Source organism: Phragmites australis, chromosome 8 (assembly GCF_958298935.1).
Source record: "Phragmites australis chromosome 8, lpPhrAust1.1, whole genome shotgun sequence".
In the NCBI taxonomy this organism is placed as follows: Eukaryota; Viridiplantae; Streptophyta; class Magnoliopsida; order Poales; family Poaceae; genus Phragmites; species Phragmites australis.
In genome coordinates, this window is record NC_084928.1 from 36,268,397 (window position 1) to 36,293,014 (window position 24,618).

The 24,618-nt window shown below is 45.1% G+C and overlaps 4 protein-coding genes across 4 annotated transcripts; 2 read left to right on the plus strand and 2 right to left on the minus strand.

The window, feature by feature from the left end:
- The first annotated feature begins 379 nt into the window (after positions 1 to 379).
- Positions 380 to 8,454, plus strand: LOC133927337 (auxin response factor 19). The gene is made up of 14 exons (XM_062373756.1): positions 380 to 931; positions 1,538 to 1,656; positions 2,697 to 2,795; positions 2,872 to 2,928; positions 3,042 to 3,197; positions 3,278 to 3,362; positions 3,715 to 3,805; positions 3,948 to 4,112; positions 4,226 to 4,348; positions 4,559 to 4,634; positions 4,746 to 4,875; positions 5,483 to 7,329; positions 7,468 to 7,658; positions 7,940 to 8,454. The coding sequence occupies exons 1-14, from the start codon at positions 850 to 852 to the stop codon at positions 8,136 to 8,138; spliced, it is 3,420 nt and encodes a 1,139-aa protein (XP_062229740.1). The 5' UTR covers positions 380 to 849; the 3' UTR covers positions 8,139 to 8,454.
- A 535-nt stretch (positions 8,455 to 8,989) lies between these two features.
- LOC133927338 (AIG2-like protein D) lies at positions 8,990 to 11,581 on the minus strand. The gene is made up of 5 exons (XM_062373757.1): positions 11,330 to 11,581; positions 10,584 to 10,656; positions 10,405 to 10,497; positions 9,855 to 9,938; positions 8,990 to 9,291 (listed from the first exon to the last, which is right to left on the minus strand). Exons 1-5 carry the CDS (start codon positions 11,479 to 11,481, stop codon positions 9,169 to 9,171), a joined length of 525 nt encoding a protein of 174 aa, XP_062229741.1. The 5' UTR covers positions 11,482 to 11,581; the 3' UTR covers positions 8,990 to 9,168.
- A 3,258-nt stretch (positions 11,582 to 14,839) lies between these two features.
- Positions 14,840 to 17,678, plus strand: LOC133927339 (protein APEM9-like). The gene is made up of 7 exons (XM_062373758.1): positions 14,840 to 15,044; positions 15,176 to 15,271; positions 15,710 to 15,874; positions 16,204 to 16,281; positions 16,383 to 16,659; positions 16,909 to 17,279; positions 17,383 to 17,678. Exons 2-7 carry the CDS (start codon positions 15,213 to 15,215, stop codon positions 17,510 to 17,512), a joined length of 1,080 nt encoding a protein of 359 aa, XP_062229742.1. The 5' UTR covers positions 14,840 to 15,044; positions 15,176 to 15,212; the 3' UTR covers positions 17,513 to 17,678.
- Positions 17,679 to 19,330: 1,652 nt separating this feature from the next.
- On the minus strand, positions 19,331 to 21,104 carry LOC133926019 (probable serine/threonine-protein kinase PBL17). The gene is made up of 5 exons (XM_062371750.1): positions 20,967 to 21,104; positions 20,542 to 20,855; positions 20,130 to 20,399; positions 19,897 to 20,020; positions 19,331 to 19,794 (listed from the first exon to the last, which is right to left on the minus strand). Exons 1-5 carry the CDS (start codon positions 21,028 to 21,030, stop codon positions 19,433 to 19,435), a joined length of 1,134 nt encoding a protein of 377 aa, XP_062227734.1. The 5' UTR covers positions 21,031 to 21,104; the 3' UTR covers positions 19,331 to 19,432.
- Positions 21,105 to 24,618: the final 3,514 nt, after the last annotated feature.

Genomic DNA, 24,618 nt, shown 5'->3' on the forward strand with positions numbered 1-24,618 from the left:
ATGTGCGACTGTAGCTATGCCTTGTAGCACTACTATAGCGCGTGATCTGTCTGTCGATCATGAAATGGACGAGTCAAATCGGAGCTAATGCAGAGGATAGTTCGAAAGACTCACACCCAAATAGGCAGAAAGAGAAATAGCTGACCTGTGACCTCCGACTCTCACTCTCGCTCTAACTATTAGAGTATATTTTTTAAAATTTATGAATCTCATTATTTTGAATTCTGAGATAGAATCTGCCTCCTACTTGCACCTCATCAAGTATATAGCTCTCGGCAGGAAGCAGATCACATATTAAACAATACTAAACCTATATAAATTTAAAAAAATAGGGATAGGAGCTGATAGTATTAGAGGTAGTAGGTAGCGCTCAATGTTAGAGCTGGCCTCGAGGTAAAGACACAAACAATAAGAAAAACTTTAACTTCCCCGAGGCTGCGGCAGCTGCAGCGGCACAAACCCAAGCAAACAAGAAACACAGCGGAAGCAGAGGAGAGAGAGAAACACCACAACACAGCACCCTACACGCATATCCACGCCTCCTCCTCCTCCTCTGTCCTCTACTCCTCTCTCTCTCTAGAGCCCTGGCCTAGACAAACAAGTCTTTGGTCTTCGTGTTGGCCGGTGTTGGCCTGCCTGCCTTGCCTTCTTGTGCTCGCTTCCTCCCCCGCCCCGCCTGCTCCCCTGTCCCTCTCGTGTCGGGGGGACACGCACGCACGCACGCGGGCGTGTGGGACGGCCTGCTACGACGGCGTCCTCGCCGGTCATGCGTGGGACCCGCTGAGCTCTCTCTCTCTCGCCGGCGAAACTATTGGTTGGTTTGGTGGGCGGGTTGCCGAAGACTCGGAGATGATCAAGCAGCAGCAGCCGGCGAGCTCCGCCGGGCCGGCGGCGACCGTCGTGGCGGCAGCGGCGGCAAGCGGATGCGAAGGTAGGAGCGCTTGCTAATGGCGGGTTGGAAATGGAATGATGGAATAGTGGCGTCTTGTTTTTGCTCTTTAGTCCCTGCTTTATCGCGGTATTACGTGATGGGGTTGGAAAAAGCTTATTTTCTTTCGCTGGGACTTTTGGGTGTCGTTGCTGCTGTAACAAAGCTCCGATTTTTCGTGTGCATTTCAAGGGTGTAAGATTCTGAGCTTTCTGGAGAGTTGAGGGATTTATGTGCAAAATACTCCGTTGGCCGGGCCGCCGCCGGCGACTGGCGGAGAACAGTACGAACGTGGGCAAAAGTGCACGATTATTCTGCATTTAAGCGCCTCGGTGTTTTAAGAAATCTCAGAGCACCCATCCGTTGAGTCATCAAGCTATGCGCATTCTCTTCTTCTTTTTGTAATACGTTGATCCTTGAGGGGGTCAAACAAACAAAAGTTACAACGGCAGCCATGGTGGTCGCCGGCTGGCGTAATGATGCGAGACGCCAGACGAAGGTGGAAGGGGTCGAATGCGTTTGGGTTCGAGTCCCCGTGTTTTCGGCGAGATTTTGGGGAAGGCTCTTCAGTTACTGATGGTGCCGTTGATTGTTTGGCCGTGCGTGCAGGGGAGAAGAAGGCGCCGGCGATCAACTCGGAGCTGTGGCACGCCTGCGCGGGGCCGCTGGTGTCGCTGCCGCCGGCGGGCAGCCTCGTCGTCTACTTCCCCCAAGGCCACAGCGAGCAGGTGAGTTCCTGCTTCTGAGCTTACCTCATGTTTGCTGCTGCTTGATGGTTCCTTGGACACCCTCGTTTTCGGATTTTTTTTAGTTTCTTCATGCTATCTTAGTACTTCCCGTGCAAAGACTACTTTTTATGTTTTTAGTCGGCAATTTTAGTTTTTGATGGTCCAGGCGTTAAAATATTCTACTTTTTCCAGGCCTTCTCGGTTCTCAGTTCTTGATAGGGGAAGATTGGTTTCTGTCATTCTGGGCATTTTAAAATTGATAAAAGTATCAAGATTGTGACTTGATTTGCTATTCTCCATATTGTTGAGTGGTGGTGCCAGTTGAGCTGATGGGATCTTTCGCTTTTTTGAGGTAGTTATTTTTTTCATATATTTGGCCTACTGTTTCCCCTCTTTCATGGGTTTCTGGTGTGCTGCACCATTCCCATGCTTGTTGTTTGGTGGATGAAGCAACCAAGTACGATGGAATTTTAGCTTTTATTGGTGATGCATTCAGTAACCTCTGTTGCAACTTTCTTGGATTTGGCACTAGAGTAGCTTGTTTTGAGCAAAAGTTTTAAAGGATGGTGATAAAATGTTTGGATCTGGAAAAAGATTCTTTGTGAAAAGCAAGCGATGGGAGGTGCCTAATTTTGATCCCCCCCCTCCTTTCTTCTCCATGATTGAGATGGCTTCATCGCACATGGTTGTGTGGGGAAAGAGTGGTTTTAATAGCTATTTGATGCAATGTATCTACTTATGCATGCTTTGGGCTGTCAAGTCCCAACTACCTTCCATCACGACTTTTCTATTTATCCTGTAGATACTTGTTCTACATTGTACTGGTGTTCAGGGATTTTCAATCTGATTCGATCATCTTCTTTCAGTGGCTTCTTTTTTATTATATTTCTCATTATAGATTTCATTCTTGATCGCTTACAGTACTATGGAATTTATTTCTGCATCCTTCAGAATTATATTAGATTGTCTTTATTTTTTCCTCGAAAAACTTATGTTTGAGTTGCTTGGAGTTCGAGATTTAAGTTCGTTTCTTATTGCAGGTTGCTGCTTCTATGCAAAAAGATGTTGACGCACATGTTCCAAGCTACCCAAATCTTCCATCAAAGTTGATTTGCCTTCTGCATAACGTCACATTACATGTAATATGCAGCTGTGTGCCCGTTCTATTGTCTTCTTCTTGATCATCTATGCTAAATGAATTTATTTATTTCACAGGCGGATCCAGAAACAGATGAAGTGTATGCACAAATGACTCTTCAACCAGTTACTTCAGTATGTATCCGATGCCATGCATGGATTCCCGTAAATTTTTCTACATTTCTTTTTTTTTGTTCTGGTTATTAATCCAAGTCATTGTATTTCAATTTATTGTGAATGGTGATCAGTATGGAAAAGAGACACTGCAGCTATCAGAGCTAGCACTAAAACAACCCAGGCCACAAACAGAATTCTTCTGTAAGACATTGACTGCAAGTGACACAAGCACTCATGGAGGCTTCTCTGTGCCTCGCCGATCTGCAGAGAAGATATTCCCACCCCTTGTATGTACCGATTAGAGTTTCACATGATTTTGTGCATTTTTTGAGTCCTTGCAATAAAATATTCTTGTGTCCTGCTGTAGGATTTCTTAATGCAACCACCTGCTCAAGAGATACGAGCCAGGGATTTACATGATAACATATGGACATTCCGTCACATATATCGAGGTAAAAAATGCAGCATTGAGGAAACTTGTCCTGCTGAAAATATATTATTAGTACCATTATAGAACTTTGCATGTAAATTTCCTGTTTTTTTGTGTCTTCGCCGAATACTTGTTTATGCTCAGTATGAAACATGATTCACTTGCGAATGCACTTGAGAATAGTACCTTTTACGCATTGTAGCTCATGTGCACAAATTTAAAAAATATGGTTCATTCAGATGTTTTTACATGGTTGTATTTTTTCCTCCACATACATACTTCACAGGATGTTTTTTTTGAACATCGGGCCCCTTTACCCGGAGCCTTCATTGGAGGCCATATGTTTGACCTTCCCTGTCTTTTCGAATGAACAGGTCAGCCAAAAAGACATCTGCTTACCACTGGCTGGAGTCTTTTTGTGAGCGGCAAGAGATTATTTGCTGGTGATTCTGTCATTTTTGTTAGGTACAGCGCAGGTTCTGACTATATATATTTGAAATTTGAGCTAAAAAAGAGCATATGAGAGATCATAGCCTCTTTTTTCATGTTCATGGTTGATTCAACGCTGACTATTCCTCTTTCTGTGTTTGTTTTTATGTCCTTTTAGGGATGAAAAGCAGCAACTTCTACTAGGAATCAGGCGTGCTAACAGACAGCCAACTAACATATCGTCATCTGTCCTTTCAAGTGACAGCATGCATATAGGAATTCTTGCAGCTGCAGCCCATGCTGCTGCCAATAATAGCCCATTTACAATATTTTATAATCCTAGGTCAGCTCTGAATTTTGACTTAATGTCCAATATTAACTATATGTGAGCTTATTTCTAGTAAATAGAATACTAGTGTCTGTCAAAATTTTATATTCAAAGCTTTTATTTTTCAGGGCCAGTCCTACAGAGTTTGTCGTACCGTTTGCTAAGTATCAGAAGGCAGTCTATGGTAATCAAATTTCTTTAGGAATGCGCTTTCGCATGATGTTTGAAACTGAGGAATTAGGCACAAGAAGGTATACTGTCGCTCATTTTACTTTTCTCTGCTTCAAGTTTATTGACTCCTCATATTTTATCTTTTTAAAAAATGATTATTTGGTGATACTTCCGTATTATTATAACTAGTAACCAAATTTTGCTATTTTGACAAAATGACAAAGTCTCTGAATAGTCTTTCATATCTCCAGTTTTTTTCGAAATTCCTTAATTATGTTGACATTTTGCAGATACATGGGTACAATAACTGGCATAAGTGATCTAGATCCAGTAAGATGGAAAAGCTCACAATGGCGCAACTTACAGGTTGGTTTTCTAATTAATTTCGGTAGCATCCTCTTCATCTCTCTATTCCCCTTTTCTGTTGCTATTACAGAGATTTTTTGGTGATCTAAAGAGTTTGTGTTTTTTCAATAGGTTGGCTGGGATGAGTCTGCAGCAGGCGAAAGGCGAAACAGGGTTTCAATCTGGGAAATTGAACCAGTTGCTGCTCCATTTTTCATATGCCCTCCACCATTTTTTGGTACAAAACGTCCCAGACAATTAGGTATGCTTGGTGGTTACATCAGCACTACTTACCTGACAGCAATTATTTTTATTTCTTAGATAGTTTGGTAGACCAGGGACAGTAGTCACAGTACTCATGCTCCAGTTACTACATCCTTGGGATAATACTACAATTGATCTGTAGGCTGTAGCCAAGGTAGATGACCATGCCAATAATCCACGAATGGTATGCAATGTTATATTATATACACTTATGTCTCTGACATGATCGTATGTCAGAATTTGATGATACCAGGTATCGAAAGTGCCGTACATGTCTTCAATCGTTAGATAGCTCGTGTTTTTAGTTCCTCTTAAGAACTAGTAACGTATGAAACTAGCAGAGTGTATGTCATATTACCTTTCATACAGTAGACATCCCAAGTAAACATATTTATGAGCGTGCAATATAGCTAGACTAGCCATTATTACATGGAGCCAAAATTGGATGTTGGGTAATCTTCTTTGGGTTATAAATGAGCTGTTCATGGAATTCTGGATATATCATCTGAGTTTAAGATGCAAGTTTGTGAGTCCTGATATAAGAAAATGCTTTATGAAGAGATTGTATGCATTCTTAATAAATGATCCCAGCTGTGTGCTTGCAGATGATGAGTCGTCAGAAATGGAGAATCTCTTTAAGAGGGCGATGCCTTGGCTCGGTGAGGAGATATGCATAAAGGACCCTCAGACGCAGAACACCATAATGCCTGGTCTGAGCTTGGTTCAATGGATGAACATGAATATGCAGCAGAACTCCTCATTTGCAAACACCGCGATGCAGTCTGAGTACCTACGATCACTAAGCAACCCCAACCTGCAAAATCTTGGTGCTGCCGATCTCTCGAGGCAGTTATGCCTGCAGAATCAGATTATGCAACAGAACAGCATTCAGTTTAATTCTCCCAAACTTCCTCAGCAAATGCAGCCGATCAATGAGTTGTCCAAGGCAGCACTTCCATTGAATCAGCTTGGTGTGGGTACCAAACCGCAAGAACAGACCCAAGATCCCAGCAATCTGCAGAGGCAACAACAGTCCTTGAATCAACTACTTCCCTTGAGTCAATCTCAGACCAGTCCTGTCCAGGCTCAGGTCCTTGTTCAGAATCAAATGCAGCAGCAGCAACCACCATCAGTGACTCAAAATCAACAGCCAGCTGCGAGCCAGCCGCTGCTCCTGCCCCAGCAGCAGCAGCAGCAGCAGCAGCAACAACAACAACAACAAAAGTTGCTACATCATCATCAGCAGCTTTTACTTCAGCAGCAGCAATTGCAACAACAGCAACAGAATCAGCAACAGCTAAATAAGATGGCTGCACAAGTACCAAATCTGGCAAACCAGCAGCTGCAACTGTCTGATCAGCAGTTTCAGCTGCAACTGTTACAAAAATTACAACAACAGCAGCAGTCATTGCTGTCACAACCAGCTGTTACTCTTGCACAATTACCTCTAATCCAAGAGCAGCAAAAACTGCTTCTTGATATGCAGCAGCAACTGTCAAATTCTCATTCACTTTCACAGCAACAAACGATGCCTCAACAAAGTACCAAAGTTCCATCACAGGCAACACCACCACCACCACCCATGCAACAAGAGTCACCGCAGAAGCTTCCACATAAGTACGTTGGGCTCACTGACTCATCACAAGCTGCCATTCCTCCGACTACATCAGTCAACGTCATTTCAGCAACTGGAAGTCCTTTGATGACAACTGGTGCTACACATTCTGTACTTACTGAAGAAATCCCTTCTTGCTCAACGTCACCTTCAACAGCTAATGGTAACCATCTTTTACCAGTCCTTGGAAGGAACGAACAATGTGGCATGATCAACAATGAGAAGGTTCCCCGGTCCACTGCTCCTATGTCAATAATTCCAAGCTCCCTTGAAGCTGTCACGGCGATGCCAAGAATGACCAAGGAATTGCCAAAGCTGAATTCCAATGTCAAACAAAGTTTAATGGCTTCAAAGTTACCAAATGCAGGGACTGGACCTCAGAATTTGGAAACAGCTTCATCAGCAACTTCAGTGTGGCTTTCCCAAACGGATGGACTTTTACATCAAGGTTTCCCCATATCTAACTTCAATCAGCAGCAAATGTACAAAGATGCGCCTCCTGAGACTGAAATTCAGGGTGCAGATCCTAGTAATAATGCATTGTTTGGAATAAACAGTGATGGTCAACTGGGCTTCCCCATGGGAGCAGATGGCTTTCTGTCGAATGGAATTGATGCTGCAAAATATGAGAATCATATTTCAACCGATATTGATGGCAACTACAGGATCCCAAAAGATGCTCAGCAAGAAATATCATCGTCCATGGTTTCACAGTCATTTGGTGCATCGGATATGGCATTTAATTCAATTGACTCTGCTATCAATGACGGTGCTTTCTTGAACAGAACTTCTTGGCCACCTGCTGCTCCCCTAAAGAGGATGAGGACATTTACCAAGGTTGGCACTTTTCTGTTTCTTCTACCTGAACATAATAGTATTTTGTGCCATAACTGCTATAAACTGAAGCATATACTGCTTTGTCATTCATGTGTGCTTTTATGTTGCCTCTTTTGCCTAACCTAGCAATTCTTGTAGGTGTATAAACGTGGAGCTGTAGGCCGGTCCATTGACATTTGTCAGTTCTCTGGATACGATGAGTTGAAGCATGCTCTGGCTCGCATGTTCAGTATTGAGGGGCAACTTGAGGAACGGCAAAGAATGGGCTGGAAGCTTGTCTACAAGGATCATGAGGATGACATCCTACTTCTTGGTGATGACCCTTGGGAGTAAGTTTAGCTCTTCCTTTGTTGTACCTGAATATATATTCTTGTTTAAAAAACTCCACTCTCAAAGTCTCTAATATATAAATACCCACATAAAATTGCAATAATGATCAATCAACATTATGATTCTGGATAATATATTCTTGCAACCCGTAGTGATGATGTAAAATATGTTCAGCTGGAATGATGATCAATTAACGAATATACAACCTGAAAACCATAAATTTGTTTGGATAGGGCTTACCCATGATTTTTCCTGACGAATTCTGTTGTTTGTCATACAGAGAATTTGTCAACTGTGTGAGGTGCATACGGATCCTGTCACCTCAGGAAGTGCAGCAGATGAGCTTGGATGGTGATCTGGGGAACAACATTCTCCCCAACCAGGCCTGCAGTAGCTCAGACGGCGGGAATGCTTGGAGGGCTCGCTGCGATCAGAACTCCGGTAACCCTTCTACCGGTTCATATGACCAATTCGAATGACCTAACTTGCCGGTCCATACATGCTGTGCTGTCAGTGCAAGTAGGCATCACCTGAACAGTGATAAGCGAAAGGCGTGCAGCGGCAGAATGTTGTAGATGTGTCGTCAGTTTACATCTGGGAGAGCAAATGGCTCGACGGATTAGTAGTGTTTTTGTTTATAGTAGGTTTTCTCACATGGAAGGAAGTAGGGATGGTAAATGAAGCTTACCTTGGGTGAAAGATGATGTTGTACTATGGAAAAGGCATGCTTTTGTAGTAAAAACTGCTGCTTCGGCTGTTTTGATGCCATTGTTAAAGATCTCCACGTATCTCAAATTGCAAGACGCGACAGCATTTCTTCTTTAACGCTTTGTTGTTTTCAAGTGTTACGTACAGTTCATTCTTCAGGAACTGAATGCAAGAACTCTTGCATCACATGCCTACAGTAACACACATTTTCACTGAAAGTGCTGTGCAAATTGGGTAAAATTATCTAAAGCCCACACAGAATGTTACCAAACTACACAGCTTTGAAAGTTGGTCAATTATCGACGAGTTATCACCAAGGTCCAACACATTTTTTTTATCAATTTCAATCAGGCCCAAAATGCAGTTCACTCATGCTCTGGAGTCAGAGTTTGATCAATAGAGCTTGAGATCTCAGATTGTTGATAGTACGTCAACAGTCAACATAGTCCTTGTGATCACAGGTTTACAGCATAGCAAGAATATAACCAGTTTTAAAAGCACCCAACCATTGGCAGAAGCAAGCCAAGAGCGCGGTTTAGTTTTGGCAGTAAATTCCTGAGTAACTGTAACTGCTAAATACATGATTCAGCATCAGACATGGGATCAACAGTGACCAACAATCAACAGAAATCTCTCGGAGCAAATTTTATTTGATATGTAATTATTATCGGACGATCCTTAAGATCTTATTCACAGATCATATAGGTGACTTATTACAGAACAAAGCCAACTACAAATACAATTCTTCCCGGAGAATGACCGGCAGATCAGCAGGTTTCAACCCTCAACCTGGGTCTCCAATTACTGTTGTTGCATGAATGACTGGTAGGTCCCGACCCGAGTCTTCGATTCAGGCTGTTCGAGTCCATGCATGAAACCATTTGTCATCGCGAGGAAATCCTTCATATGCAGTTTCGTCCACTCCTGCAGAGAAGACAAGATCTTTGCAGTTAGAAAGCAGAATCCTGCATGTAAGAGCACATTGAGAGCTGTCGGTGTAACGGATGGCGAAACAAATAGACGGTAGCATGGAAACCGAATAGTATGAAGATCTGTGAGGAGGTAAAGATGTTACAGAAAAATGTATTGATAAAGAGTGCATGATCCCTAAACCCTAAGCAATTTTCTCTTCAAATTGGGGGTAATAACATCGTTGTTGGCGTTAGGCCCTGTTTTCAAGATTTGAGCAAATTGCTACATGAGCTGTTCACACAGAGATAGTGTGGTTCTACCAGAGTTTTAGATCATGAGGAATTTGATATTGTTCAGCATTTTGAATATAATCACCAAGAGGTCCTAGTTGTTGTAGTTCTCCTATTGCCATAACTTGAGCGAAATCCACCTACATTCCTACTGATGAGAATAACTGAGAATAAAGAGACATCTCTCCCAAGGATCAAGTGTGGGGATGAAAGAATCAGAATGTTCATGTAGATTTAACGTCCGGGACTGTAGGAAATGGGACTATATGAATGAAAAATCCTCACCTCAAAATCCCATTCGCCATAAAGATTTGGATCCTCTGCATCGCTCCATACATAAGTGTCAGCCAGCATTGTCTCCAACGAATCCTACAAGGCCAAACCACCTTTCTTTTAGCAAAGCCATTCTATATGAGAAGTCACACTGCAAATAGTGCCACTATTTTTTGGGCAAAATAAGAAGCAAAACAATGGAAGATGGTTTTCCAGTTAAAATTTGCTACGGCATTCCAGGACGAAGAAATGAGGAAAAGCATACCAACTCATGTAAAATTTCTAGAGAACAAGGTAAATATTTCCCTCGAATATCCACATGGATCTCCTACTGGAAAAATTGGTGCCTTAAGAAGGAAGAGGACGATGCAATTTCTACTCCAGGGAAGACTAAAGCAACAGTAACACTGATAATAAGGTACCAGGTGTGATATGTATTATGGACAATCTTTCACAGCAATCAGGCTGTTTGGAAACAACCAAATTACCGGTAGCCTAGTGTCAGTGGTTCAATTACGAACAAAGTTATTACCATTTGCGTCCATGGCTCAGATGTACTTACGGTTAATGATATTTCAACTCTTCTCCTTGTGTACTCCACATCTTCAAATGCATCCAGAACTTGGAGTTCTTCGTCAGTAACACCCATGATAACCTGCGGAACAATTAGCACAAGTAAACCAAAGAGTAGTTGAGGCTCGAAGCTACAGGCTGGGTCCTGAGTGACAATAGTTAGCAGACCCTTCCAGCCACTTTCTTGTTTTCGACTGGCAGGATCGCTGGATAAATTCGGTCCTTGATGTTGAACCGGTGGCTGCAAAGAAATGCAATAAAACTTAATTTGCAGCTTGCAAGTAAATGAATACGAGGGACTGAGGGAGAGCAGAAGTACAGAAGAAGAAAAACTCCCCTAAAAATCACAATAAGCAGTCATCTATTTAGTAATTTCCAGTGTTTGCGTGCCTAGTGACGACATATATACATTGCTTGCACACATTGTGACATAAATATATTGCTTGCACATATGGCCACATGAGCTGCCCTGACTGGGATGCACCACAAATCTTTCACTTCATCTAAATTAAAAAGCTCTTTCATACGAGACTCCATGCCTTCTCATATACGATGAACCATAGAAAAATTAGCCTGCCCCAAATTGGCCGGTGCATCGCGGCTGTGTGTGGGTGAGTTACGATATGAATCGCTGCAAGATTGCAACTTGCAAAAGCAGTACGTTGTACGTACTGTACTAATTAGTGGTCAAACTCACGCAGCGACGCAGGCAGCATCACGTTTTGGCCGCCACTAAAAAAAGAAGAGGATCGAATATTATCGGGCGCCACGACGTCAACGGGCCAGCGCCGCCCGGAGAATATTATCTCGGGAGGGCGGCGAGAGCGACACCCCCAGAGAATCCGGAACAACCGAGACGGGGAAGGTGGAAGGGAAGGGTGGGGGGAGGAAAGGGTGGAGGGGCGCGGGCGTACTAGTTGGGGAGGAGGGCCGGGGCGGCGGGAGGGACGCGCTTGAGGATGGCGCGCACCACCTCGTCCGCCATCAGGCTCCCGTACACGAACACGATGTGCGCCCCGCCCTTGACAGCGGCGGCGGCGGCGGCCGGAGGAGGCGTGGGCGCCATGGCGAGTGGGCTCGTCCGTTGGCTGCCGCTTGTCGAGTGCTGTCAGGTTGCGGCGCGTGCTTCCTGACTCGCTGGAAGGCTGGCTTCGGTTGCGTGCGCGTTAAATATAAGAGGCATCACGATTGTCAAACGGATGAACACATATCTAATATTTATAAGCTAAGTAATATAAACCTGACTATAATATTATCCATAACTATTTAATATAAACTTAAATCTATATGTAATCGACTTTATACATATATTCGATGTATATTTTTTGACGAGATTCAGTCATCTTGACTGTATCCTCGAGACATGACTACAAACAATCTTACTCATATTTATCAGTTTATCATCTTAAGTTTATAGGACGATGCTCAGTATATATCGGCTAAGGAATATAAATCTAACTACAAAATTATTCCTTACCATCTAATTTAAACTCAAGTCTATCTGTAACTAACTTTATACGCATATTCTACACATATCTCAACACATGTATACCGTATAAAAATTAATCTGATATGATTATTTTTTTCGAGTAGAAAAATTCTAATTATATGGTGACGTGTAGGGTTGTTGTTATCCACGTCAGCACTTAAGTAAAACTTCTATTAGGAGCGAGTCTGCACAGCAGTCCGTACTAATCTACTGCAAGTATTAGCAGCAGATGATGAACGCAACTAGGAATGATCTGCACTACACTGCAAATCTGTTGTTAATTCAACTGGACTTGGCCGAAGGATCAGCAATGGCATTCTGACGGGGAGCTTTCCAACGTTGTTTCGCCAGTATCATCAAATTTTTCTATACCCATCTTCTAATAAGAGAATTCCTCATGAATTATCGAGGAACTGAGCCCTAACCTATTGCCATGATGCCATCCCTTATTTCGCCCGTATCTCCTCTCCACAAGTGCCAAAAGAAATCCGAGCATAACGGGTTGCTACCACCGCGTCCCAACTCAACTCGACCCAACTGCGATTTTTTTAAATACAAAAATTGCAAATATACGCATATACTCTGTGCCAATCCAATACGCATATATCCCGAATCCAGGTACGGGGATCACTTGGCTTCTACGGCTATTTTTCTCTCCATCTGATGCTGGGTTAGTTTGGAGGGGAGCTCACCTGTTGTTGCCGAAGTTTAGATTCTCTTCATTTCGCTGGGTTATTTTCTCTCATCTCTAACAGTTTTTCTTCGAGCGGAATCGCGAAGTAAAAGGAGAGAGAATACCGTCTTGAAGGAAATGACCTTGTCGGAGGATTAACTCCTGTCGCAGGGATCCCGAGAGACCCCTTTTTAGAGATTCGGCCGGGAGTGATGATCATGAATAAGTTCGCCGGAGAAATGAATGAGAGTAAATGCAACGGTCGGTGGTGGGGGTGATGACCTAGTGCAGAAAGAATTAAATGCACCGGAAAATTTAGACAGGTTCGGGCCGCACGGGGGCGTAATACCCTACTCCTGTGTGGATGTAATAACTGTCCTGAGGAAGTGTCCTGAGGAAGTCCCTCAAGGATGTTGTTGGTTACAAGAATATTGTGTCTAATTAAGAGCTTGAGGCTCCTTGTTCTTGAGCAGGGACTACGGTTTGGTTCTTGGTGCTTCTATGCTCGATGCTTGCGGTCTCTTGGACATCTCGGATGTATCTTTGGTCGGATTCTCTTTTTGGTCTATTCTTCGTTGATCCCGGGCCCCCTTTCCTTCTTGGGTGTGCCGACTCTTTTATGCACTCGCCGGCTGCGATATGCCTCGAACGGGAAGGAGGGGGCACAAGTTCCAAGACGCCATAACTGGGAAAGGCGTCATCATTTCCTCTGGGCGAAGTGACCGGGGAGGTGGAAAACGCGACGCACGCCCGGTCACTTGTCACCATAAATGCCCTGGCAACGGGCACCGTAGAGAGGGCCCACCGGGCAGCCGCAGAGCAACCCGGCGTGCTTGCCCTGTCTTGTTTCTCTGCCACAGCAGGGTGGCAGACGGAACGCCTTGATCCTGACGATGTTATCCCGAAACACACCGGATGATACGGGACGGGACCCGTGCAATTAATGGCCCCCACGCCTCTCTGCCAAAGCATGGCAGGGACTGACACTACGGCGGGAGCAGTTGGGGATGTCAGGCCGCGCACGCTCATTAAATGCGGCCTCGGACCTCTGACTGGTTGACACCTGATCGGCGGGCCCCTCGGGGGCCTTTTCGGGTCCTCGGGGCACCGGGTGCTTGGGGGCACTGTTTACCTCCCCGAGCACTCTCGCACGAACCTTTGGGGAACCGAGTGCTCGGGGGCTGCCACGTGCAACCCCGAGCACTCTCTCCCGAGCACTTTTGCACAGACCTTTCGGGGAACCAAGAGCCCGGGGGCTGCCACGCGCAGCCCCGAGCACTCTCTCCCGAGCACTTTCACACTGACCCTCGGGGAACCGGGCGCAGCCCCCGAGCACTCTCTCCCGGAACTTAGCTTTTCTGATCGTCGGGGGACTAGGGCGTTCGGGGGTGACCGGGCACCTTCCCGAGCACTTTCTTCCCGGTACTTAGACTCTGCGGATCATCGGGGAACTGGGGTGCTCGGGGACCAGGGACTGTGGCCCCGAGCACCTTCTCTCGGAACTTGGACTTTCCTCACCCCGCAGGAGGGACCTTGCGGGATGGTGACACGTAGCGGATGGCTGGCCTGGCCTCGGAACTCAGGGACCCCCGGTTCCAGATACACCGACAGACCCTGAGAATCCCGTCGTGAAAGGAAACCGTTGGAGCGCTGAAGGGAACGAAAATCCCTTCACGACAGAATTTTTATCCCGAAGGAAAACCATTAGGCGTAGCCTTACAGAGCTGCTCATGTCACATCAGAGGATGGCCTGACCTTGAGCTTGAGGGCGCGGGCACAATTGCCATCCCATCCAAGCTGAAGATGTGGTGAGCTTTCTCCTATGCCGATAGATTTCTTCCACTCTTCTTGCCCTCTTACCTGTAGGTTTTGGGTGCCCGTCTTTTGAGCTTGAATTTTCACCCATCAGTCTTTATAGGTGTGGCTTGGGTAATAATTTTTTTGATAGTCGAGTGTGTATCTGCTCCACTCATATCGGACTCAATCTATTGACATCCCTAATTAGTCTTAGTATACAGTTAAAACTTCCCACGTCTCTTACTTTACATATCGTTAGTCTTCGTGCAATATTCAAGATCATATCACGATAATAATGGTAACAAGTAAGAAACCTAAAGGAAGATTTTATAGCGAGCTTAGATTTGCGGTGTGCTAAATGTAACTATTTTACATGCAACTTAAAATAACTTGTATCTGGCTATTTGCAATTTAAACAAATGAAGAAAGAGAAAAGTAGACTGACCACGATTTATGAGCACTTGCAACAGAGCTCTTGCTCCCGTGACCCCACCTGTCAGTCAAACCATCGGCCGATTCATCGTCAAGGGCGCATATCTTCTTGCAGGCGTCACACGGACGAGCATCGCCTCCAGCCTCCGTCCACCGGAGCCCGCCCGCCACCCGAAGGAAATCTTCTCTCGCCGTCGTTGTCGCGCCGTCTCTCTCTCTCTCTCTCTCTTCCCAAAAGGTATTGGATTGGCGTGGAGTGGGAATCCATCCGGACTTGATAGATTTCTTTTTGTTTGTGAGGAACCCTAGCTTGCTTGCAATTTGCAAATTTTCTAAATTTTCACGGGCTGAAACCTATGCTCACGGTAGGTCTGCCCCTGTTGCGAGGTGGAGGCGGGAGGACCGAATGATGGAGGCCTCTGCCCAGGAATCCGGTCTCTGGAAGCAAATTGACGACGCCGAGTAGTAAGATTCCCCTTCCCTTCTTCTTGCTTCAGTTCTGTTTACGTGTCTTCTACCCATGTGGTTCGTGGTAATTAGGTTCCTGGGGTAGTCCTTCACCGTGCTTGGTTATTAGTCATGCAATTTAATTACACTGATTAGCTGTCCTGTTACTTTGTGTTTTGTTTTCCGACTCATTCCTGTTACATTACATTGGGTAGCAATCTAATATGATTTAGGAGTATCCTGTTTCATTCAGTTTGGAACTGTTAAAGGACGGGAAGCTTTCTCTTATTTTCTTGAAACTTTATTTTCTTCGGATTCTTGATGATTGTTGGAGCAGTTAGCCATGATGTGCTGTTGTGTTTCCATGATGCCTAAGCATGTAAGGTTACATTTGATCCGAAAAGGACGAGAGATGGAGACTTGTTTGCTTACCTTGTTATGATCCTCATGGCACAGCAATCTAGTCAGCGGATCGTTCGAGCAGGCGGTATCGACTGCTTTATCTGTTTCTGATCAAATACGATCGACTTCTTTGGAGAATGGATGGGAGCATGGTGAGCTCTTAGAGATGCATGAATCAGCAGGGATGGTACTTGTTCAGGCACTTAAAGAACTCAGGAGGTAAATCCTTTTCATTTCCTCCTTTTATTATGCTAATACATCATGCCTGAATTGAATTTGGATTTTGTTACATGCTGTAATGAGATAAATTGCTGATAAGGAAATTAGTATCTACATGCTGCTCCAAAAATAACAAAGCATTGGCTATCTTAATTGGATTGATCTGCCAAAGGAAAAGCATCATGTTCCTAAATACTGACGATGTAGTGATTCTTCATGTATGTCCCTAAATACTGACAATGTAGTGATTCTTCATGTGTGACATTTGCAGAGCTTCTACGCATGGTTTTTATTCTAGAGTCTTTAACACGCTATGCTAAATTTTCCAGGACATCTGAGATGTTTGTTCACCTTAAAGTGATGTTTGGTTCGGTGCCATCAGTATCTGCTAAAGTTTTCCTTACAGGGTAATTTTTACACAGAAGTCTCATGTACAATGTACTTAGTTTTACTTGTATTGTATCACTCTTTTTTTTTGTATCATTGACTTCTATCTTTCTCCTCATAGAGCTACCATGCAAATGGCAGCTGGATCTGGATCTGACCTTAGACCAATCTTTGAGGAGTACCTTGCTAAATGGAGATATACGAATGATGAGGTTTATGTTTTGAATGGACAAGACGACTCTTCAAATGGTTTTGTTGTTACATCTATTATGTCAAGTGAGCAGTACCTAGAGGTAGCAGAATTGTATGCGGTAACATTCCTTAGTATTGTCTCCCAAGATAGTGAAACTGCTATCTCATGGGCAAAAAAGGCAGAGTTGACTGAGCAAAATCGTGAGGTATTTTTTTTATTAATGTATTTTAATAATAGCACTACAGCATACCAACTTAGATTTTTTCAGTATTGTGTTTTCGTGGCAACTTGGGATTTTTCAGATTTCCAAATAATTTTCATGCTAACTTAGGAGTTAGGACTTTTTAGATTTTCAAAATCATTTCTTTCCTGAACTCCCACTACAGTATTTTTTCTCGCAAGTTTCACCGTTGCATTCTTCTACATCAAGTTGTTTATTAATGTTTCTCTACAGGACCTACTAAAAAAGCTTCATGTACTACAATCAGCTGCAAATAAAAAGTCATCCTCTGTTAAAGGGGTAAAACAAACAGCAGAAAGGAACCTTTCCACTTCTACGAATGGCTCAACACCATCACTACATGAGGATGCTCCAAACACAGTGCCTGTGTACAACGAACTCAAAAAGGGCTGTGTAAAGTCCACTCAACCTTCTATCCATCATGTCGCAAATCAATTTGATCCATTGTTTTGGTGGTTTCACTCCATTCGCTTAAAGTTTGGTAAAATACATATTGTTCTACCGAGTGGCAAGTTAATGCTTCTTTTCTCACTGCTGTTCTCGACAATCTACGTGCTCCGGAGAAAAACTACTGGCTTGAAGAGGTAACAACTTGGCAATTGACATTCATATGATCCAAAGCACCTTGTCTGCTTTTGTGTTTTAACGATCCAAGTGAATGCTTTGCATATGAATCTGCTTGAACAGGACTGTGTTCCAGCATGTGTCATCTCTGCGACGAGCATTCTTTGATGCCCTGCAACTTGCGTTCTCTGTCCAGATGAACCCGCTAGCTGCTGTTCAACAAGTGCCACAAGCCCCTCGAGGAAGCTGGTGATAATGTGATCATCTATGCCGACATGTAACTTCCAATATCGATTATTGAAATTTGACTGGTGTAACACCTGATTTTGTGTCATGGGAAATGTAAAGATTACAGTGATTAATGCAGCATGATAATAATATAGTTTTTGGCATGCCCAGCTTTGAGGCTGAGGCTCAAATTGTTGGCTGGTTTCTTGTCGCTCCTTCAGTCCTGACTCCAGACTGCATCATCCAAAGTTCCAACCCTTTAGTCTGGACTTTATTCTGCTCTGTTTAGTCGTGCAGGTTTAGTTTCACCCAAGCTACCACTAACAACCTAGTCATGCTTGAAGAATTTTATGGACCGATCTATTTCAGCAACCAATGTTTCAGAAATCATTCCCAGAGTAATAAGCGGTCTGCATCGAAGTCCTCTAATGTTACCATAGCATATGATGAACTGATATACAATTGCACATGGGCTATGGCTGGGTCGTTCCTTTCGCAATGACTCGAAATGTTGGACGAACAGAATGGATTGTATGGCTTCACATTAACACTTACAAACTCACTGTTCCTAGCCTCCTAGCGATTCCCCAAAATATGTCACCCCAATTTTTAATACCGTTATCCAAAACTTTTGCTCGCTCAAGGAATTTCAAACATATCCTCGAACTATTCCAAGTATGTAATTTATGCATGTATGATACTCAAAACTGAATGACATGCTTCAGACTTAATTATAAATAACGCTTTTGACTTTGTCGGTGTCTACAAACACCCTCTTGGGCCAAATATCGAACTAGAGACACCCGATGAACACATAAATTTCTAGGGCCAACTGACCAAGTTAGAAGAGAACTCAAATTTTCTTGATGACTGGAAAACTATGAAAATCCGCCAAAAGATTTTGTGACTAATTGTGTTGGCATCATCATAGAATGCCTGACTTTTATGACGAACATTATATAAACATCATAAAATATTATGCATTTTGTGCCAAGAAGCTATAAATCGTCACACAGTAACTGCCCGGCCTGTGCAGCCAATATTTTGTGACCAAACCGAAAAATTGTCATTGATGATGCATTGTTTATGACATTTTGGCTTCTTGTCACGGAGGTTATGGTCATAAAAGGACAGATTTGTTATAGTGTTTGTTTCCAAATTTAGCTATTTATTAATCGTATTTGATATAAACTTTTTGATTTAATCTAGACTGTTAGATGTTTATAACAATGAGGGGTCTAGATCCTTTTCTTTTTTTAGACTAATGTGGTAATTTTATGGCCTTAAGAGCTAACATGGTATCTCCTTTCCCTCTCAAATATTAAGATAATAGATTTTGAAGCCTCCAAGTACCAAGTAATCACAAATGACTGGCACCGAGCATAAACGGAGCTTCTCTCTGTTATGCTCGGACTTGAGGTAGGAGCGATCGTTTCCAATACGTATACTTATCGTTATTGATTCCAACAGCCTTAATGATTGATTGTTGTTGGAGGTTATGAACAAACAATGATATCATATAACTGCTGGTTCTAGCCGAATAGAATCGACACTGATAGCTAGTTCTATAGTGGTGTGGCTTGATGCCTCCGGCCAGTCATCCGTCCCCTCCTGGCTCCTGCAGCTGCATGCCTCAGTTACAGTTGCACGAGCTGCTGGCTAGGCACATGGATCCAACACATTTCATGATCCTTTTGCAGCTGCAGATCGAGGGCAGATCACAGAGCCATGCAGGGAACCCATCAGTAGATCGAAAGTGGCATGCAGTCGCCCTCATCATATCCTGATCGAGAGCCCTACTGTACGGATAGATACACATACATATTACCTCGATCACATTATATTGATAAATGAAATGATTAGTCCAAACATCCATGGCCGCGCCGACCCGCCGTACCGTACGCGCCTAAACCGTCGACCCTACTTCTCGCCACGCCAATCGACCTCACCGAGCCGGAGCATCGGCCGCCGTGTCGTCGTCGGCGCCGGCGGCGAGGACGGCCTCGAGCGTCTTCACGGCCCTGGCCATGGCGGGGCGGACCTTGGGGTTCTGGCTGAGACAGTCGTAGGCGAGGCGGGCGACGCGCTCCATGCTCCGCGCCGTGTACTGCCCGGCCCCGAGCTCGCCCATCCGCCGGTCCACGATCCGCTCCAGCTTCTTGGGGCGGATCAGGATGGGCCGCGCCCAGTCCACGAGGCTGCCGTCGCGCGCGCCCGCGCGGATCGGCTCCAGTGCACGCCGCCCCACCAGCATCTCCAGCAGCACCACGCCGAAACCGTACACGTCGCTCATCGCCGTCAGGTGCCCTGCGACGTCGCATGTCAGTGACAGGGCGTGTACCGGTGCGTGCGTGCATGCATGCGACGGAGACGGAGGCGGAGGCGGCGGTGCCGTGGTGGGTTACGCACCGGTGGCCATGTACTCCGGCGCGGCGTAGCCGTAGGTGCCCATGACCCTCGTCGAGACGTGCGTCTTGCCGCCCATCGGCCCCTCCTTGGCGAGCCCGAAATCCGACAGCTTCGCGTTGAAATCCTGCAAAATGAAAGAAGATGGTCGATCGATGAGAGTATGTACGTGCTACAAACTTTTCTTTCTTCATATGCACAGCTGGTAAATTCTGGTACTCGTCGACGAGACGAACAGCGTCGAGCAAGATGTTTGAGGTCTTGAAGTCCCGGTAGATGATGGGCCGCTCGGCGCCGTGAAGGAAGGCTAGCCCCCTCGCCACGTCCAGCGCGATCTTCACCCGGGTCGTCCATGGCAGGTTGCACGCACGCCGGAAGAGGTGGTGCTCGAGGCTGCCCTTGGCCATGTACTCGTACACCAGCAGCCGGTGATCGTCCTCGCAGCAGTAGCCGATGAGCTCCACCAGGTTCGGGTGGCTGTACTGCCCTAGGTAACTCACCTCCGTCTGCATGCACGGCACACCATTCAACCAACATAGATCGATTTGGATGCAAAGAGGCATGCATGCAACTGATGAAGCTAATTACCGAATTACGTGTACATGCATGCAATGAGAATGATGTACAAGTGTATGTAGATGTACTGACCAGCCACTCCCTGTCCCCCTGGAGGCCCTCCGGATTGAGCTCCTTGACGGCGACATCCGTCGGCGGGTAGCCCTTGCGCACTGCGCCGTCGATCACCCCCCGGTAGACGACGCCGAAGCCGCCCTCGCCAACGATCTGCTCGGAGTCGAAGTCGCCGGTGGCCTGCTTGAGCTCGTCATACGTGAACAGCTTCAGGCTCCCGTACGCCGACATCGTCCTGAACTCCTCCACGTCCTTGGGCACGGCCAGCATCCCCTCCGACCCCACCTTCCTCAGCTTCGGAGGGGACGTCGTCGCCGGTCTCTGGGCATCGTCTGCACGCGCAGAAGCTCACAGAGAAATTAAATAATTCAGAGAATGCAAGACGTCGGAATCAAGATTGATCGTGCACGTGCACGTTGGATTCACAGTACGCACGCCCGTACCTCGACGGCGGCCTGGGCGCGACGGCCGCATGTCGCCGCAGCTGGCGATGATCCACCTATGCATTTTCGCACCTCACCTGCCGGGCGGTGGCGGGGGCAGCCAAAGGCAGCCTCCGACCACGCGCCTGGAGAGATGGGTGCGTCAGTGCGTGGGATGGGGAGGAGATCGATCGATGAGCTGGGAGAGAAGAGAGATAGCTAGAAGATGGAGACGACGGGAGGAATGGTCGGAGCAGCGGCGGCCCGAGCTTTTGGGTGGCCAACCGGCTTGCCTACCTTAATTTGGCCTGCAATGCAACGCATGCAGCAGATCGGCCGCACGCGACGCGCTCGCTCGTCTGTGCCTGTTGATTCAGGTCTCATCACGCGTCTGTGCGTGGCCTGTGGGTTCAGGTCTCGTCACGCGTCGCGACAACGCCATGCAACGCTCTCCCCGCCTCCACTGCATGCAAAGCTCACACGAAACAGTCGTATTAGTCAATCATCCATGGCCGGCTCTCCCAAGCTCTTGATTCCCTGCGGCCTCCATCCGCCGTGCGCCGCGGGACTTTTCTTCCGCGACGACGACGGTTGCCACGGCGGCCGGCGCGCTACTTTCTCCTGGGACGCGGGCATATCCCACGTGTTTCCATTATTTTATAAAAAGAAAAGTACGAAATTGCAAAATAGAAAAAAAAACCCCTGGAAGTAATATAGACTTTGATTTTCCTCCTTACAATTTAAAAGTTGGAGTTTGCCCCCTACTATTTTTCATGTGTTTTGAAAATTACCCATACATCATATTTTCATTCAAGTTGCAATGTTGTCATAATAGATGATCTCATCCGCCAACTAGAACCGACCTGCAGGCTGCATTGCAAATTTGCTCGGTGTGATTGTATTTGGTTTTACCCAAACCAAGTTAGCGGCTTAGCGGCAAACTAGAGGCCTTCTTCTCCAAGTCGAAGCGGCGACACATGGCCATGGGACGCATGGAAGCATATAGATGTATAGAAAGGTCGTCGTAGATCTGACCCGCACATCCTATCTTGGTTTGGGTTAAGCTAACCCGGTCAGATCGAGCCAGATACAATCAAACAGAGCCAATTTGTCAAGCAAGCTATCTATTATGCACCTGTCTGATTTGGCAGATCAAATCGTCTATGTCTGCAACGCTGCGGGTGATTTTCAAAACATCTAGAAATAGTAGGGGCAAAATGAAACTTTTAAGGGATAATAAAAATACACTACTTTCAGGGTCTTTTTTGCAATTTTTCCAAATAAAAAAAAGTTTGGATCACGGTGGTCTTATGAAGCCTTAGCTGTGGGGTATTAAAAAAAAAACCATAGTCGAAGGAAGAAAAATTTCAAAGGTCCTAGTTGGGTTAATTAGATCCATAATATTATAAATATCACAGTTTTAAAATATATCATTACAAATCTGGTATTTAAAAATATACTATTATAAATCTCTTCAAATTGGGTCCATGACATTACAAATCTTTTGAAAATTGTATCCAGACCATTACGAATGTCCTGAAATTTGAATTCATATCATTACAAATCTTTTGAAATTAGATCCATATCATTACAAAATGTTCCTGATTTGTAACGGTAATAGTATGGATAAAATTTCAAAAAAATTGTAATAGCATATTTCCAAATACCAGATTTGTAATAACATATTTCAAAACCACGATATGTAAAAATATTCCACCAGCCAAACTGTACTCGAAAATTTCGGGCCTTTAACCTGGCCCGTAGGCGCAATGGCCTGCTAGAGGGCCCAGCGTACTCACAAATCACTCCAGAGCCAGACGTACCGAAGAAGAAGAGGAGCCGTCGATGTTAGGGTCGGCGCTGGCGAGGGTGGTGCGGAGGGTGTCACCCGTGCGTGGTCAATGAAGCGCCGGCACGGCGCTTGGCCATGGCCTTGCGGTTGCGCGATGAGATGCGACGCCGGCGCGCGGCGGAAGAAGGTAATGTTCCTATTTATTTTATTTTATTTTTATTTTTGAAAGAGCATGTTCCTACATTTGGTCTCTTTGTATTTTACTAGTCAACAGGAGATCGAAGCAAGCCCGCGGGTACAATCTCCCAGCCAAACATGCTATCCCACGTCGGCTGAGACCGAGCTCAAGCTTTCAACTGATCCAGCATCAGGTAAGTTTATAAGTTTCTAAGCAATTTTTAGGGAGTTTCTAGCAAATGCTCGTTTGCTTTTTCTTAATGGATGTTATCTCTGTTAGCATTACTCCAAAATTGAAAGAATACCACATTTACTTATCCTCTTTTTTATTTTTTTTAAAACAACAAACGATCTAAATTGATTGAGCTTGCTACAGGTCATAAAGTACTCGAAATGGACATATGAATAGTAAAATGGGTTCGTCTCGACGAGATGAACGCAATTATGATCTCCGATCGTTCGTACAGCCACGGATCAAAAAGTCAAAATTTCGGTCAAATCTCTCTCTTTTTTTTCTAAAAAAATTTGGTATTACAAGTTGTGCTTTGTAACTACAGGTTCCAGGTTGATATGGAGTTTACGAATGCTAGATGCAGATGACAGAGAGAGAGAGCGAGAGAAAGAGAGGACCCGTGCCCCCCTGCTGTCGCTGCCGCTGCGCCGCGCCATTGCTTGCGCTGTCGCCGCGCCTGCTGCGCGCGGGCCGCGCGCCTGACCGGCCGCGCCGGGCGCCACTGCGTCGCGCGTCGCCGCTGCCGTGCGCTACGCGCTGCGTCGGGCCGCCGCCGCACAGCTCCTGCTCCGGCCGCCGCGCGCCTGCGCCGCTGTGCGCCGCTGCGCTGCAGCGCACGCCATCGCCGTCCTGCACACCGTCGTGCCCCTGCGCGCTGCTGCTGCGTGCTCCGTGCGGCTCTGTGTTGGCTGCTGTGAGAAAGAAGAAGCTAACCGAAGCAAGCAAAGAAAGAAAGAAGCAAGCACGCGGTAGAAAGTCAGGAAGGAAGAGAAGGAAAGAAAAAGAAAAGAAGAGGGAAGAAAGAGAAAAGGAAAAAAAAGGGAAGAAAAAAAAGAGAAGAAAAAGGAAAAAGTTGGAAATTTTGGATTTTCATTGGATTCGTCGTCAATTTTTCGAAGGTGATTTCTCGGTAATTTCTGAATATTTGTGGTTAGATTAAATCAATTCAATCAATTCATGTCGTATTATTTCATGTGATCAATAGTCTGTTTCGTTTCGATAATCATTATTGATTCGAAGATACGATATCCGAGTCGAAGTATTCATTTCGATCATCAGAGCGAAGTCTAATTAGTGAGATTTTAGTTCGACTCTGAATTGAAAATAGTGTATCATTTCATGTGATACAATTTCTGTTCAGTTTTTCGGAATGTAGGCGTTTATGCGACGTTTTCCGACGCAGAGTTGACGCTTCATATTTTATGTGTTTTAAATGTGTTTTAGTTCTAATAGCATACCTGCACAGGTGGTACTACTTCTGGGCGTTCTTGATCGATTTTTTTTTCGTCGCTTTTGGTAAAAGGCAAGTAACATGGGGGTGTGGGTTCCGTGCTATGTTTATATTCATGTCTTACTTCTTTTGCGAATAAAATTGAAGTATATGGTTTTCTTTTCTGATCCATTTAAATCATGGATGTCGTTGCATTCGATTATTTAAATCAATGCTTTACTTATTGATTTGGATTGTACCT

Coding starts and splice junctions, on each gene's coding strand:
- LOC133926019 (XM_062371750.1), bottom strand. CDS start 21,030: ATGCATAGGTGGATCATCGCCAGCTGCGGCGACATGCGGCCGTCGCGC. Junction 20,400..20,541: donor AGGGGGACAGGGAGTGGCTG/GTCAGTACATCT, acceptor CCGTGCATGCAG/ACGGAGGTGAGTTACCTAGG. Junction 20,021..20,129: donor CAAACATCTTGCTCGACGCT/GTTCGTCTCGTC, acceptor TTCATTTTGCAG/GATTTCAACGCGAAGCTGTC.
- LOC133927337 (XM_062373756.1), top strand. CDS start 850: ATGATCAAGCAGCAGCAGCCGGCGAGCTCCGCCGGGCCGGCGGCGACC. Junction 3,198..3,277: donor AGAAGATATTCCCACCCCTT/GTATGTACCGAT, acceptor GTCCTGCTGTAG/GATTTCTTAATGCAACCACC. Junction 4,349..4,558: donor GAGGAATTAGGCACAAGAAG/GTATACTGTCGC, acceptor GACATTTTGCAG/ATACATGGGTACAATAACTG.
- LOC133927339 (XM_062373758.1), top strand. CDS start 15,213: ATGATGGAGGCCTCTGCCCAGGAATCCGGTCTCTGGAAGCAAATTGAC. Junction 15,272..15,709: donor CAAATTGACGACGCCGAGTA/GTAAGATTCCCC, acceptor CTCATGGCACAG/CAATCTAGTCAGCGGATCGT. Junction 16,660..16,908: donor TGACTGAGCAAAATCGTGAG/GTATTTTTTTTA, acceptor GTTTCTCTACAG/GACCTACTAAAAAAGCTTCA.
- LOC133927338 (XM_062373757.1), bottom strand. CDS start 11,481: ATGGCGCCCACGCCTCCTCCGGCCGCCGCCGCCGCCGCTGTCAAGGGC. Junction 9,939..10,404: donor GAGTTGAAATATCATTAACC/GTAAGTACATCT, acceptor TTGGCCTTGTAG/GATTCGTTGGAGACAATGCT. Junction 9,292..9,854: donor ATGGCGAATGGGATTTTGAG/GTGAGGATTTTT, acceptor TCTTCTCTGCAG/GAGTGGACGAAACTGCATAT.